At 42.2% G+C, this 16,529-nt stretch overlaps 1 protein-coding gene across 1 annotated transcript in view; it reads right to left on the bottom strand.

The window, feature by feature from the left end:
• ANTXR2 (ANTXR cell adhesion molecule 2) overlaps positions 1-16,529 on the bottom strand; it is a 374,917-nt gene that overhangs the window by 243,150 nt on the left and 115,238 nt on the right. Inside the window, exons 8-9 of the mRNA XM_029600240.1 lie at positions 14,813-14,873; positions 13,043-13,138 (exon numbers count right to left, since the gene is read on the bottom strand). Coding sequence (XP_029456100.1) covers positions 13,043-13,138; positions 14,813-14,873 — 157 coding nt within the window. The remainder of the gene's footprint in view (positions 1-13,042; positions 13,139-14,812; positions 14,874-16,529) is intronic.

Genomic DNA, 16,529 nt, shown 5'->3' with positions numbered 1-16,529 from the left:
TTCCCTTCGGACGGACTTCCTTGCCTCTGACCTCTTGCCTGGACTTGACTTCGTGCCTTGCTGCCTGCCTCCCACTAGTCGCCTGGACATGCCTCCCAGTTTTGCCATCTGCTTCATCTGCAGCTGGACCTCTCCGATAACCGCTGACCTCAGGTATACCACCCTTTGGCCAACCATACGGAATCATCCACATGGAGGCCCACCTAAGTCCAGCCGGCCCTGTCACCCAAGGGCTTAACCTGCGGGGAACGAGGGCTGGTACTGGCGAAGCTCCAGCTGGCCTCCGCTTCATGTCCGGCCTCACCTCCCAATGGTGGGGACCTGTGGGGGTTTCCCCCACAGGTGGCGCCAACACTACCTCGGGCCAGGGGTCCACCTCCAGAACAAAAAAGGTGAAAGTTCAACACTACCTGAGGCAAAAACATATACAAAACTAACCTACTGTGAAAATACTTGGTATAAAGTGGATAAGTCATTAGGGCCTGCAGCTCATTGACGCTGCAGGCCAAAATGAACTCTACCAAAAATATGACCTTCCAGATCAGTCAGAATCTATAGGTTTAAAAGAGCTTTCATCAAATGGCTCAATACCTCCGCGCTCCTAACAATAGGGCAGCCATTCCATGCCACTTATTTTGGTCGCCCTTCTCTGCACTTTCTCCAGTGCAACTATATCTTTTTTGAGATGCGGCAAACAGAATTGCACACAGTATTCAAGATGTAGTCCCACCATGGAGCGATACAGAGGCATTATGTCATCCATCTTTTTATTTGTCATTCCTTTCTTAATAATTCCTAACATTCTGTTTGCTTTTGATTGCCACAGCACACTGGGCCGAAGATTTCAATGTATTATCCACTATGACGACTAGATCTCTTTCCTGTGTGGTAACTCCTAAGATAGAACCTAACATTGTGTAATTACAGAAAGGTTATTTTTCCCTATATGCATCACTATGCACTTGTCCACATTAAATTCCATCTGCCATTTGGAAGCCCAATCTTCCAGTCTCACAAGGTCCTCCTGCAATTCATCACCCTCAGCTTGGCATTTAACTACTCTGCATAATTTTGTGTCATCCGCAAATTTGATCACTTCGCTCGTCGTACCCCTTTCCAGATCATTTACAAATGTATTAAAAAGCACCAGTCCAAGTACAGATCTCTGAGGCACTCCCATGTTTACCTTTTTCCATTGTGAAAACTGACTATTTATTTATTTTATTTATTTATTTTATTTATTGAGTTTTATATACCGTCATTTGGTTTCGCCATCATAATGGTTTACAAGATTCGAAGTAATAAGGTATGTTAATGAGTTAGCATTGACAATATGATCATAATTACAGTTATAGCAAAATTAATGTTAGTTATACATTTTTTTGGGTAAGTTATACATCTTTCTTGTGGTTGTAGGAGGTGGTATAGGGGAAGTTCCCAAGGTTCATATAGATGGGAGGGGTAGGTTGATAGGTTCACATACGGTGAGAGAGATGGACATAGAAGTGGTTGATATTGTGGTATATAGTGGGGGGGGGGGGATGTGTGGTAGTCAGTGAGTGTTTTGCTATGCTTTGGTGAATAGCCAGGTTTTCAGGTCCTTCTTGAAGGTTTTTAAGTTAGGTTGTGTTCTTAGTTCGGTTGGGAGGGTGCTCCAGAGTTTGGGGGATCCGATGGATAGGGCTCTTTTACGAGTTGAATTTAGTTGGGTCGATTGGATGGGTGGAATTTTCAGGAGGCCCTTGTTGGTTGAGCGGAGGTTTCGTTGCGGTGTATGGGGTTTGATCGTGGTACCTAACCAGTTTGTTTGGTCTCCATGGATTAGTTTGTGTAGTATGGTCAGAATTTTGTAATCGATGCGATATTTTATTGGGAGCCAGTGTAGAGATATGAGGATTGGAGTTATATGTTCGTGTTTTTTTGTTCCTGTTAGGATTCTGGTGGCTGAGTTCTGTAGATTTGGAGGAGACGGATTATGGAGAGTGGTAAGCCTTGCAGTAGTCAAGCCTTGCAGTAGTCAAGGTTGGAGAAAATGAGAAGTTGTAGGACAGTTCTGAAGTCATCTGGGGATAAGAAAGGTTTTAGTCGTCTGAGTGTTAGTAGTTTGTGGTATCCTTCTTTGATTTTGTTAGAGATGTGGATCCTGAAGGCTGGTTCACTGAAAATGGTGATTCCTAGGTTGCGAGCATGTGAGACTGGGGAAATTGTTGCCTTATCGTTCTCAATTTGGAGCGGAGGTGTGGGTGATGTGCTGTTTTTTCTGTCTAGGATAACTATTTCTGTCTTTTCGATGTTTATAATGAGTTTCAAATTGGTTAGTAGCTGTTTGATTTCAGTGAGATACATGGCTGTTTTTTTGTATGTTTCCTCCAATGTATTGTGTATTGGGATTAATATTTGAATGTCATCTGCGTATAGGAAGTGGGACAGACCAAGGCTCGCTAGAAAGTGACATATTGGGAGGAGGTAAATATTGAAGAGTGTTGCAGATAATGCTGATCCTTGGGGAACTCCTGTGTTAAGGTTAATTTTCTTTGAGAGGGTACTGTTGATTTATACTTGGGTTGTGATTTATACTTGGGAGCATCTGTGTGATAGGTAGGATGAAAACCATTGTAGAGTTTTTCCAGTTACTCCTATTTCGGTTAGGCGGTCGAGAAGGATTGAGTGGTTTATTGTGTCAAATGCTGCGGATAGATCTAGGAGGATCAGCAGGTAACTTTGGCCATTATCAAATCCTCTGAGCACGGTGTCATTTAGTAAGAGGAGTAGTGTTTCGGTGCTTAGGTTTTTGCTGAAACCAAATTGTGTAGGGTATAGGATGTTGTTTCTTTCTAGGTGGTCGGTGAGCTGGGACTGGACAATTTTTTCAATGATTTTGGCAATGAATGGTAGGTTGGATATGGGGCGGTAGTTTAGTGGGTTGTCCGGGTCTAGGTTGTTCTTTTTTATTATGGGTTTGATTATTGCTGACTTTAAACATTCAGGGTAGTTACCTTCTGTGAGGGATAGGTTGAAATGCTGGTTATCGTTTTGTTTAGTGAGGTTTCAATTGTTTGATTGTTGGTATGGGAATGCTGTCGATGGTGTGGTTTGCTGGGTTCATTTTTTTTGATGATTGTTTGGACTTCCAGTGAGGAGGCTGGGTCAAAGTAGGACCAGCTAATTGTTTGTTTAGGTTGCATTTTTATGTTTTGAGAGTTTACATTGAGATTGATATTGATTAGATTCTTGATTTTTTCGCTAAAGAAGTCTGCAAATTTGTTGCTATTGTTCTTGGTTAGTGGTGTTTTCAGGTCATGTGAGGATTTAGTGAGGTTTTGTACAATGGAGAATAGCATTCTGGGGTTATATTGGAATTTATTTATTTTGTTCGTGTAAAATTCTCTCTTTGCAGTGTGGATAAGTTTTTTGTAGTGGGCTAGTTGCATTCGATAGGTTGTGAGAAGTTGGGTTGTTTTGTCCTTCCGCCAGGCTCTTTTTTTCTGAGTTCGCGTTTGGCCAATCTTATGTTGTCATTGTACCATTGATTCTGATGTTTGGGGTTTTTTATTGTCTTTTTGATTGTGGGGTTTAAGTTATCTGAAATAGATTTAGTAATGTTGAGCCAGGAGGTTACGGCTGAATCGGAGCTGGTTAGGTCTATGTCTGTGAGTTCTAGTTGTAGTTTTTGTTGAAGTGCTTCAATATTGAACGGAGGTCGGTATGTGATTGTGGTCAGGTTGTTTTCTTCCATTGTGAGTTTAGAGTTGGATGTCAGGAAAGACTGAATTAGAAAGTGATCTGACCAGGAGATACTACTCTTTATTTTCTGTTTTTTAACCAACTTGCAATCCACAAAAGGACATTGCCTCCTATCCCATGACTTTTTAGTTCCAAATATACCACATCTACCAGTTTGCCTTTGTCCACGTTTATTCACCCCTTCAAAAAAAATGTAGGAGATTTGTGAGGCAAGACTTCCCTTGGGTAAATCCATGTTGGCTGTGTCCCATCAAACCATGTCTATCTAAATGTTTTGTGATTTTATTCTTTATAACAGTTTCCACAATTTTTCCCGGCACTGAAGTCAGGCTCAATGGTCTATAGTTTCCCGGATCACCTCTGGATCCCTTTTTAAATATAGGGGTTACATTGGCCATCTTCTAATCTTCAGGTACATCAGATGATTTTAATGATAGATTACAAATTAATTGAAATAAGTTTGAAATTTCATTTTTTAGCTCTTTCACAACCCTGGAGTATCTAGCATCCAATAAAGGTGATTTACTACTCTTCAATTTGTCAATCAGGCCTACCACATCTTACAGGTTCACCATGATCGGATTCAGTTGATCTGAATCATCACCCATGAAAACCTTCTATGGAACAGGTATCTCTCCAACATCCTCTTCAGTAAACACCGAAGCAAAGAAATAGTTTAATCTTTCCACGATGGCCTTATCTTCTCTATGTGCCCCTTTAACCCCTTGATCATCCGACTCCCTTGCAGGTTTTCTGCTTTGGATATATTTTTTAAAGTTTTTATTGTGAGTTTTTGCCTCTATGGCCAAATTCTTTGCAAATTCTCTCTTAAACTGTCTTATCAGTGTCTTACATTTAACCTGCCAATGCTTATGCTTTATCCTATTTTCTTCTGATGGATCCTTCTTCCAGTTTTTGAATGAAAATCTTTTGGCTAAAATAGCCTCTTTCACCTAACATTTTAACCATGCCAATAATCATTTTGCCTTCTTTCCACCTTTCTTAATGCTTGGAATACATCTGGTCTGTGGTTCTAGGATGGTATTTTTTAAAAATGTCCATGCCTGTTGCATCCTTTTTACCTTTTTAGCTGCACCTTTCTGTTTTTTTCTAACTATTTTTCTCATTTTATCAAAGTTTCCCTTTTGAAAGTTTAGCACGAGAGCAGTGGATTTACTTACAGTCCCCCTTCCAGTCATTAATTCAAAGTTGATCATATTATGATCACTATTGCCAAGCAGCCCCACAACCGTTACCTCTCTTACCAAATCCTGCACTCCACCGAGAATTAGATCTAAAATTGCTCCCTCTCTTGTTGGTTCCTGAGCAACTGCTCCATAAAACTCTCTTTTATTCCATCCAGGAACTTTATCTCTAGCATGCCCTGATGTTTCACTTATCCAGTCAATACTGGGGTATTGAAATCTCCCATTATTACTCACTACCAGTTTGGTTAGCTTCCCTAATTTCCCTTAGAATTAGTGTCCACCATTTTGGCCAGATGGATGGTAGTATATTCCTATCACTACTCACTTTCCCAACACACAAGGGATTTCTACCCATAACAATTTGATTGTGCATTTAGTCTGATGCAGGATCTTTATCCTGTTGGACTCTATGCCATCCTGGACATAAAGCGCCACCCTGCTACCAAGTTGCTCCTCTCTGTCATTGCAATATAATTTGTTCCCCGGTATAGTACTGTCCCATTGGTTATCCTCTTTCCACCATGTCTCTGAGATGCCAATTAAGTCTATGTCATCATTCCCTGTTATACACTCTAATTCTCCCATCTTACTTCTTAGGCTTCTGGCATTAGCATACGAACATTTCAAAGTGTGGTTTTGTTTGTATTTGCATTCTGTTTTTGAGTTGACAGGGATAAATTGGAATCTTTTAACTCAGATGAGTTTTTAATTATAGGCACTTGAACTACTTTTCTTATTATTGGAACCTCTCTGTTGGGATGCCCTAACTCTGTTTCATTATCCTTTGAAAATACCTCCCTCCGAACCAGGCGCTGCTGAGCAACTGTCTGCTTTCCCCTTTGTTCTAGTTTAAAAGCTGCTCTCTCTTATTTTTAAAGGTTAGCGCCAGCACCCTAGTTCCACCCTGGTTAAGCTGGAGCCCATGCCTTCATAAAAGACTTCCCCCTTCCCCAAAAGGTTCCCCAGTTCCTTACAAAACTGAATCCCTCTTCCTTGCACCATCGTCTCATGAAACGCATTGAGACTCCGGAGCTCTGCTTGCCTCTGGGGACCTGCACGTGGAACAGGGAGCATTTCAGAGAATGCTACCCTGGAGGTTCTGGATTTCAGTTTTCTACCTAAGGGCCTAAATTTGGCTTCCAGAACCCCCTCCCTCATTTTCCTATGTTGTTGGTATCCACATGTACCACAACAGCCAGTTCCTCCTCAGCACTGTCTAAAATCCTATCTAGATGATCATTGCGATCTGCCACCTTCTCACCAGGTAGGCATTTACTAGGTGATCGTCACGCTCACCAGCCACTCATCTGTCTACATTCCTAATAATCGAATCACCAACTATGATGGCCAACCTAACCTTTCCCTCCTTGGCAGTAGCCCTGAGAGATACAACCTCGGTGCGAGAGGAACATCCTCGGTGCAAAAGGATATAAGTGAGATAAAAAGTAATTTACTGGCAACAGTAAGATGAAATGTACTGTCAAATAACTTATAGTAATGATTCAATTATATTTACTTGTCTGAGTTGACATAGAAATTCCATGTTGAGGTTACTGGGAAGCAGGGAGGCTAATCATACAAAGCATGGCCCAGAACCATATGGGCAGACAGTTTAGCTATTGCCACAAAGATCTCAATAGTTGCATTTTTGCTTCTTGTATTAATGGCCTCTGTTAGAAAAGAATCAGTTGCTTCCAAGTCATCACTGTAGAGGTGAAGTACTCCAAAACTTCAAACAGCATTTGGAACATTCAAAAGACCAGAAGCCATTTCACAACTAGAATGACCAAACAGGCTGGATCACTAAGGACAGTCAGGTCCTCTTCTTATCATGCTTTGGATTTTTTGCTGTTTCTTTTGTGTTTTGATATTTATTTATTTATTTATTTAAAATCTTTTCTATACCGTCGTTTAGTAGAATACCGTCACAACGGTTCACATATAGGCACATATAGTACATTGTATATGCAACTGTTCCTATTATTAGTAATGGAGGTGCCTGATGATCTCGGTAACATCAATTATTCTTCCTTGCTAAATATGCTAGAATTATGTTGTCTTACTTTTAAACTGAGCAAAGCAAGGGCCTCATTTACTAAGCATTTTGGGAGAAATGTCTTAGTAAATCAGATCACAAGTTTGCATACTGTAAATGGGGTTGTTTGTACACAGTAGGATAAATTAGCACAACATGTGGGTGATGTCATCCGAAAGCAGCAAATGGACCTTTGAGCCCCTCAGTCAATTGTAGAGCTTAGCTTTAGCTAGGCAGTTGACACTCCAGGAAGGTGGGAAGGTATTAAGCATGGCTAATTCATCCTGCTGTCTATGGAGAACCCCATTTAGGGTAAGCAAACTTGCTTTCTATGTTGACAAGCAGGGCTGAATTAAATGTGTGGCAGAGCACTTTTGAAAAAGCAAACTTGTACCACCACCCCTCTCCAAGGAGAGTGGACTACTAGGTGAACAGGCTGCACAAAACTACTTGTCCAAAGTTACTATTCCTTCTGGAGAGATTGTCCAGACATTAATGGTATGTAAAGGTGTGAACTGACAACTAAGTTGCAGCTTTGCAGATGTCTTCAATGGACACATCTCTAAGGTAAAAATCTGAGGTAGCCATGGCTCTTACTTGATGAGCCTCAATAAAGTCTGTTATCTAGAGTCTAGCCAAATATAGCAATGCCAAGAAAAGCCAAAACTACTTTTGCCAGAAACCTATGGTGAGTGCGGAGCACCACTCTGTTATGGAAAAACTGTAGGTAGGAAGAGTAATGAACCTATGCCTGTAGTTCACTGACTCTTCTAGTCAGGTGAGGGAATTTAAGGTAGCTGGCTAACTGTTTATAGGGCAGCTTCATTAGTTGTGCCAAGATGACATTGAGATCCCATGGCACATATAGCTTGGTAATTGAGGCCTTGTATTCTACAAGCTTCTCATGAATTTCAAAACCAGAGGATGTATGGAGATCTGTTTACCATCCACCTGAGTGTGGTAAGCTGCAATGGCATGGAGATGCACCTTGATCAATGACATACTGAGACCTGACGAGGAAAGGGAGAATAAGTACTGATGAAGATCCTTTGGAGTGCAGGTGAATGGATTCAGGGAGCCTGCCTGACACCAAGATAAAAAACACTTCCATTTAAAACTGTACACTCTTCTGGTAGAAGTCTTCCTGGCCAAAATCAGAATATCCTCACCTCCTTGGAGAGTGCCAGTGATGAGACTATTTAGCTTTCAACATTCATGTTGTCAAGTTAAGGAAGAAGAGGTTCAGATGACATAGATGACTTTCCTCTTAAGTAGAGCTGGCTCGGATCCCAAAGGGTTTGGTGTGCAGACTGACAACCTCACATGGTAACAGAACAACACTTGCCTGGGCCATACTGAAGGAATGAGGATAAGGAGTTTGAGAAATTTCTATACCATTCTCACTACCAACAGAAGTGGAGGAAATACATTCATCGGATCTGCATCCCACTTAAGTTGAAAAGCATCTGGAGCACATCTGAACTTGTTTCTAAGAAGGAAGCAAACATTTTTTACTTTCCTGTTTTCTGATACAAACAAGTCAGTTGATAAGTGGCTCCAGAAGTTGAATAATCTACATGCTACCCTTCGGTCTGGAGACCATTCAAGGAGGCAAAAAATTCTGCTGAGACAATCTGTCAACATGTTGGAGATCCTGGGAAGGTAAACTGCTTTGAGAAAGGCTCTGTGGCTATCAGCCCACTCCCAAATTCTTAGAGATTCTTGGCAGAGGGTCTATCACCCTGAGCCCCTTGCTTGTTCACACAGAATGTCACTACTTAGTTGTTGGTTTGGATCAAAATTCTCTTTCCCCAAAGGAGATGTGAGAAAACTCTCAATGCATGTCTGATGGCTTGTAGCTCCAGGAAGCTGATTTGAAAGAGATGTTCCATCACCAACCACCTCTTTTCTGTTTGAAAGAAGCCCATGTATGTGCCCCATGCCCTGGTGAACACATCTATTCCCAGCGTTACCTGATGAGGTAGAAATCAAAGAGGAGCTCTTATCTCCAGGGCCTTTGGATCATTCCACCAGAGAAGAGACACTGCATCTCCACCATAACCATCACAGGGTGCAACAATGGCTGAATAAATTGATCCCATTAGGTACGGAGACCCCACTGGCAAATTCTCATGTTGAGGCAGGTCATAGGGACCACATACACTGCTGCCACCATATGTGCAAGGACTACCAGGGCTTTTTGGGCTGGGTCCTGATGCCACTGTAATAAGTTCTGGATCAAGGTTTGAAGGCAGAATGCCCAATCCATTAAGAGAACTATGTTGTCCTCTAGAGAATCTATCCATGTCTCTATGAACTTGATTCTTTGGGCAGGAGAAAGGTTCAATTTGGAAAAGTTGATTATTAACCTTAGCAACTGAAGGAGCTGGATTTTCTTCTGCTAGGCGCCCATCATCACTGCTTTGGAATATCCTGTCACTAGCCAGTTGTTCAGGTAAAGAAAAGCACAAATTAATTGGTGATGAAGGTCTGCCACCACTACTGCCAGGCATTTTGTGAAGACCCTCGGTGGCAGCTGAGAGCCCAAAGAGAAGAACTTTGTATTGGTAGTGAGAATAATCCATCAAGAATCTGAAGTACTTACAATGAAATTGATGAATGGGTTTGTGAGCATTCACATCTTTCAGATCCAGGGAACACATCCAGTCCCCAATTTACATGAAGGGCAGGATAGTATGGAGAGAGTTCATTTTGAACTTCTCCCATAACAGAATCTTGTTCAGTCTTTATAAATCCACGATGGTTCTCAATCCATCTGACTGCTTAGGGATAAAGAAATAGTGGTAGAAGATCTCCTTACCCAGTTCTTTGAGAGGGACAGGTTCTATTGCTTGCTGACTGAGAAGCAATTCCATTCAAGATAGAGCTGAGTCAAATGTGTCAGATCCAGATTGAAAGCTAAACATTGGTGCAGTGTTGGAGGATGAGAAAATCACAAATGGTAACCAGATCCCACAATTTTTAGGACCCAATGGTCCTTGGTGATCTTCTGCCACACTTTTAGCAACAGGTGAATCCTCCCCCTTATCAGAGAGATCGTGGCCTAAGGCTCAAGTCTCATTAAAAACTAGGCACAGATTTAAGCTGGGCCTGTGTGGCATCTTTGGCTGACATCTATCACGTGGAAATTGGTGGAAGGAGCGCCTCTTAAAAAAAGGAGCTTTTAAAAGTGAAGTAAGGACATCTAGAGAAAGATGACTAGTTCCCATTGATAGGGACTGAATGGTGGCACGTTGGTCCTTAATCTGGGCAACTGTTTCCCTAAACTTGTCCCCGAAGAGATTGTCCCCCAAACAAGAGATGTCAACTAACTTATCCTGAAAATCATCACACAAGCTCTCTACCAAGCCATCTGGTGTGCACCAATGGCTGTCACAGAAGATCTTGCTGGGGTATTGAACAATTCAAACACTGATCGAAGAAGATGTCATTCACATTCACACATTCAGAAAGGCCCCTGCTCTCTGTCAAGTGACTCTACCAGAGGCTTCAGTTTGTCAATGAAGTTATGTAAGTACTGTACCATATATAAATGGTGGCCACAATGCAGGCATTGAACATTGAGCTCTTAAAGACCTTCTTCACAAAACTATCCAACAATCTAGGCCCTTACCCAGAAGAGTGTTAGATAAGATTCTAGTCTTTTTAGCTCATTTTAGTACTGACTATACTACTATTGACTGGTGTGGTAGCTGGACTACTCCAAACCCCAGAACCTATTGCACTGTATTTCACATTCAATTTTCTGGCTACTGGGGGATAGAAGGATGGACTTTCCTACATTCTAGTTTGCAAATCCTGCAGAATGAAATTAACCAGAATCACTGCACATTCCGAAGACATTTCCAGAATCTGTAGCCCAAAAACCTTGGTTGGGTATCTTTGTTCTTAAGGAAATTTATTCCTATCACCTTGGCCAGCTTGTCCAGGAATTTAGAGTATAAGAAGTCTTCTGATAGAGAAGAATGTTTTGGCAGATCAGGTAGGGGGTCTGAGGGAATTTCCATAGACCTTTTCTCAGAGTCGTGAGGCAAAGGGACCCTAAACCACAATGCCCAATGAAAATGAAGGCAATTGAGGCAGGGTCCTCAGTCATCTTGGAAAGGAATATTCTCAGGGAATGCTCCAGATGCTCATGTACTGTGCTCCCTCCTTAGACTGGATAGATTCCTCCACAGAAAGGGATGATTAATATCCCTCTACAAGGACATCTGATGTAAGTTCCTAAGGAACAGAGGCAAGAAGGACTCCCTCTTGAGGGAACAAATCCGATATTCTGAACAGGAGAAGTTGAAGAGTGCCATCCTATTTACTTGCTGACAGCAAGGCAAAGAAAGTCTTCACTAACTCAGCTATCTGGCCTATGGGCTGTTGTGTCCTCTGACCCAGAATTGGGGAAGAGGCATTCTCCTCTGATACCAGTAGGAAGCCATCCTCCAGTGAATTTCCTACTGGACTCCAGGAGGGGGCTCCCTCCTGAGTTAACTACACTGATGGTCACATAGAGACCAGAGGCACAACAGAGTATATCAGATCTGGAGTCTCCACATGAGGTCTATGATTGAAGAGGTAGAAGGACATCAATATACAGGAAGATAAATGTAATGATTCACCTCCAGGACCATCCAAAGACTGTTCCTGCCCCAAATGTGTTGAGTTCACCAATGGGGCTGGATGCCAGTGCACTGATTGCACCAGGATGTGGAGCACTGATGGCACTGAAAAGTGCATCATCAATGGTGCCAAGGCTGGATGTGTGAATGAAGCAGATGGCTTAGTCGATCAAATCGAGGTCTGATGTGCTAACTGGTATGCAGGAGCTGATGCCTCAATGGTGCTGAGACTCAGCATGTCAATGCTGTCGAAGCCCAATGCATTGATGACACCAAGTCTGGTGTGTCAATGGTGCTGGGTGCATCAATGGGGCTGAGGCCCAATGCATAGATTGGCTGAGGCCCAATGCAATACAAGCTTTGGTGCCAACTAAAGCTTCGGTGTTGACATAAACTTTGGCGCTGACTGCATTGCCGGCTCCAACACGTGCATCGAGGGTTCATAGACGCTTACTGTCAACGCTTTTGCGTCTTACCCGACCCCTGCATTACAGCAGTTCCAAGAACCGGCATCATAGATGGGGAAGCTTTGCTCTAAGAGCTCCTGCTCGACTAGGCATGTAAGGAGCACGAGAAAGCTCTGCTCATAGAGCAGGAATGACTCCAGCTTTTCACCTACAAAGTTATTCCATCTTCCAGGTAGGGTTGTCAATTGGCTCCAGATTTTCAGGATAGGATGATCCAGTCCTGGTTGTACTCCCCTCGATGCAGGTTCTTATAGTCTTGCTTTTCTTAGGGAATGCAATAGGGAAATCACAATAAATCCCAACATGCAATGGGGTAAAACTAGGACTAGATTAAGCTGTCCTGAAAATCTGGAGACAGTTGACAACCCTGCTTCCAGGTCCTGTTACTCTGGGATCTTGGTGACATTTGATCATAGTCCTAGCAGTTGGCTGAGTCATGGTCTGGCCCTTTGTAACAAATGTCATGGCCATCAGTGACAGACACCTCGTGGCTCCAAAATAGCCCTTGAAGCCACTGGAGGTGGCCTTCTTGGAGTCAAACTTTTTTTTTAAGTTACACTGAAAAGTGCTCTTGAGGAGCTGCCGAGGCAGCAAAGCAACTCAAAATGAGTTTGAAAGGAAAAAAGTTAAGAAGTACAAATTACATTTGTGCAGAAGCTCGGACAAAACAAGACTGAGGGTCTCATGTGGTAGCATGCGTGGGATTTCCTGTGCATGTTCAGTAGATTAAAAGCGCTAATGAGCTCAGAGAGATGGGTTCGTGTGGAGCCGTTGGATGATGTCACATACTTATCATATCTAATTCAGCCTTGCTTGTTGACAGAGAAACATAACTACAAATTTTGGCATACTTTGTGATTGTGGTTATTAAAAAAAAAAAAAAACAAAACTGAAACACAGGATTAGACTAGCCTGTCCCTAAGGATAGGCATTCTTAGGAGCAAGGATACTTACGAACTGTTGTTTGGTTTAAAAAGTAGGTGCAGGTAACACCTTCTGCTTTGCTGCCCAGTAACAAGCCATTTCCTCTCAGGACAACATGAAATTCCTCTGCATAAAATAAAAATAATAATAATAGTCAGAGCTAGGTAAAATAATGACTGGACAGCTCCCATCCCCAACACCTCTCAGATCTGCAGAAACCAAGGAGGCTTAAGGAGGCAGTGAAGCCTCGTTTTCAGCAAAGCTACAGCCATGACTCTTCCACAGAACAGATCTGGAATCACACAGGGTCCATGCACTTCACAAGCAAAACAAGTAAGAAGGAAAAGGGCCCTGATTTATCAAGCTTTTGTTTTTCATAGATACTAAAGGGATTCCGGGGGGTGGGTTTGAAGCCTTAGTGAATCATGCCCTAAGTAGAACATACCTAGAATAATTCCATTTCAGCGCAGGGAAACAACACACAATTACCATATCTTAAAAAGGTTACTCTGATATTTAGAAACTAAGACCCAACTGCACTAGAAAGTAACTTGGGCAGACCTCCATTCCATATATGCCACCATGCTCTGTTTCTAGTCGTCTGCATTTAAAGGTTAGGTGGAAATATCAGCACATAAGGAATGGCACTAAAGACAGACACAGAAATCTGTGGTAAATAAACAGCAATTGTAATGTTATTGGTGTCTCTCACAAAATATACTTAAAGAAAATTTTAAATCATTATAAAAAATGTGTCCATTTTGCTCTGCTTAGTATAAAAGTTTAAAAAGCAATCTTTTCTGTTTTTAATTCCAATTCACATAAGGCTTATGGTTAACACATTTTACAGAAAAACCAAACACAACACATAAGGGTAAATTTTATTAAAACTTACGCCCGATTTTATAACATGTGCGCGCAAGCGCCCTACCCCCAGACTGCCCCTTTTGTAAAGCCCCGGGACTTTGACACGTGCCGGGGTTTTACTCGCATCGCCAGGCCTTTATAAAATAGGCCTGGCGCACGTAGTGCGTTTAAAATCCGGCCCAGATTGAATCATACAAAAGCCTAATTGTAAGTGCTCTACACTGTCAAAAGGGAGACTGAGATTAAAATCCAAATTTATGCACCTTCTCCTTGAGCTGCCTGGGGCACAGACTGGAACCAAAGTTATAGCTCTTGGGAGAATAATGTGCCACTAGGGTATTTACACTCTGGGGAGGACAATGGACACAGTGGCTGAATAAGCGCCTTCTGTCTCTAAGTACTTGCTTCTAGAACTCTTAAGTCAATATCTATAAGGTTGTTAGCTTTTTCTCTATAGAAGGCTGATTCCCTCATTCTAGGCCAAAACATTTGCTGGTTTCCTACATTCTCTCTCCTAAAACTTCTCTTGCATTGCTTTTTAGAATAACACTTCCTTATACCTGCGCATCTTCCTCCTAGGAGCTTTTAAATGTTGACAGTTTGGTCACCTGTCTAAAGAGCTCCACTGGAAATAATTCTGGAGAATGTTGCACTCAGCTCTCTACTGCTGTCCCATGTGTGTCTTGGAGCACAGGTGGGAAGGAATATTGGTATAAACAGAGGGATCTATGCAAGGCATTGCAGGATAGCACTTTGATGGCAAAAGAGGAAACATGGAATTATAGGTGAGAACTAAGCTGATGCAGTAAGCATAGTTCTCAAAAGCTAGTTACAGATGTATTGCACTATTCCAATAAAAAGGAATCACCTACAACTTATTTTTGCATAGGTGAGAACAAAAAAAACACTTTTTTACGGATTCTACTAACTTACTTTCTACACATACACTTGATGGGTCCACGCTCAAAACTTCGGTGCATGATTGCTTTAAAATCTGTTTGAAGAAAAAAGCAGAAAACAAAACAGAAATATCATTTGTAAATGCTACAGCAGAATCAATTATATTAAGGGCATCAGTGTGCAAACAATTATCAGGAAAGGCATGTTTCATCTTCTGCTTGCTCACGGTGAATAAAACATGCAAAGAAGCAGGCAATCAGTCACCTACTGGACACTGTGAAATCTGATCCAGTCCCTGGAAAAAAATGTGCTGTTACTGCCCTGCCCGCCCACTGGGACATCCACAGCACCTATGCTCAATTCAGAGATCAAAACTTGCTTCTGTCTTGCTCAGACTCTCCAAAATAGTCTTGACTGGGGGCAACAAGCCATGTTTGTTTGCATTCATTTAGAAAACACTAACACAGCAGTGAAAGTAGCACTCACAAAGTGATGCCAGCAAAAGTCAAAGGGACTTCACAGTGGTAGGACCACTATACAAAGTAGAGCGATGACAATGTGTCACTAGGCAGATAAAGCATAACAGAGGACATGAGAGGGAAAAAACAGATTAAAAAAAAAAACCCAAAACAAAACAGGGGATGGAGTGGAGCACACAGGACAGGGAATGGGGGGGGGGGGGAGGGGAAGGAGAGCTGGTTCCATCAGGAGGAGCAGAAGAAGGAAGAAGCAGCAGAACTGGAGGAATGTGCAAGATGGGGAGAAACAGTCCAAAAAATGCAGGGTTTGTGACTGGAAAGAGCAAAGTGAACACAATGATAGATAAGGAAAGCAACGGCTTAGGGTAGTTGTTTCCGACTCAGTCATCATGACCCTGCCTGGCCAGTCGGGTTTTCAGGATATCCACAATGAATATGCACAAGAGAGATTTGTAAGTGGATGAAAATAGAGAAGGAAACTTTTAAAACCAGCCTGCGGGTGCACATGTGCACGCGTTCATTGGCCCACACCCGGGGACGCAGCTATTTTATATAATAGGCACGTATATGCGTACATTTTATAAAACAGGCTGGTCGTGCACACAGGTGTGATGAATTTTAAGTGGGCACGTGCATGTGCACTCAAATCTTGCTACTACCAGGCAAGTGGAGGAATTTTAAAAGGGGACGTGCGCTGACGCCATTGCCAGTTTTCCCAGTTCGCCCAGTTAAGGAAGAGGACTTCCAAACCCCCTTGGTTTAACAGTCTTCCTTCCCTACTGTTAGCCCTGACCCTTAAAAACCTACTGATCTGCCTAGATTTTTTTTTATCACTTATATGTCATTCACGGCAGAAGTAGAGTTAGATGGCAGAGAACCATGGTACGCGGCAGTGTGCGTAAGTATTTACGTGTAAATTTCAGGTTAAAAATCCCATAACGCCCATGTCCCACCCACTCCCTGGCCCTTTTTTCACAAATACCGAAATGTGCATGCAGTGGCTTTTAAAATCCGCTTGGCGCTCATAGGCCTGACATATTCATGCATCTTCTGATTGATGCACGCATCGGGCCTTTAAATTTCACTTTAAACAGACTAGTCTCAAGGACCAGCTTAAAAACCACTGACTTACAGACCAGAAAAGGCAAAAATTAGGATTTTGCACTGAGTCCCTAACTGAACTGCAAATCATATCAACAGAGTGTTCTTGTGCCTAAGTGAAACAGGGAAAGCAAGTGATGAGCTAAATTTTGGAGTTAGGGATGGATTTA

Source organism: Rhinatrema bivittatum, chromosome 1 (genome assembly GCF_901001135.1).
Source record: "Rhinatrema bivittatum chromosome 1, aRhiBiv1.1, whole genome shotgun sequence".
NCBI lineage: Eukaryota > Metazoa > Chordata > Amphibia > Gymnophiona > Rhinatrematidae > Rhinatrema > Rhinatrema bivittatum.
This window is presented reverse-complemented; position numbering and strand designations above follow the sequence as displayed.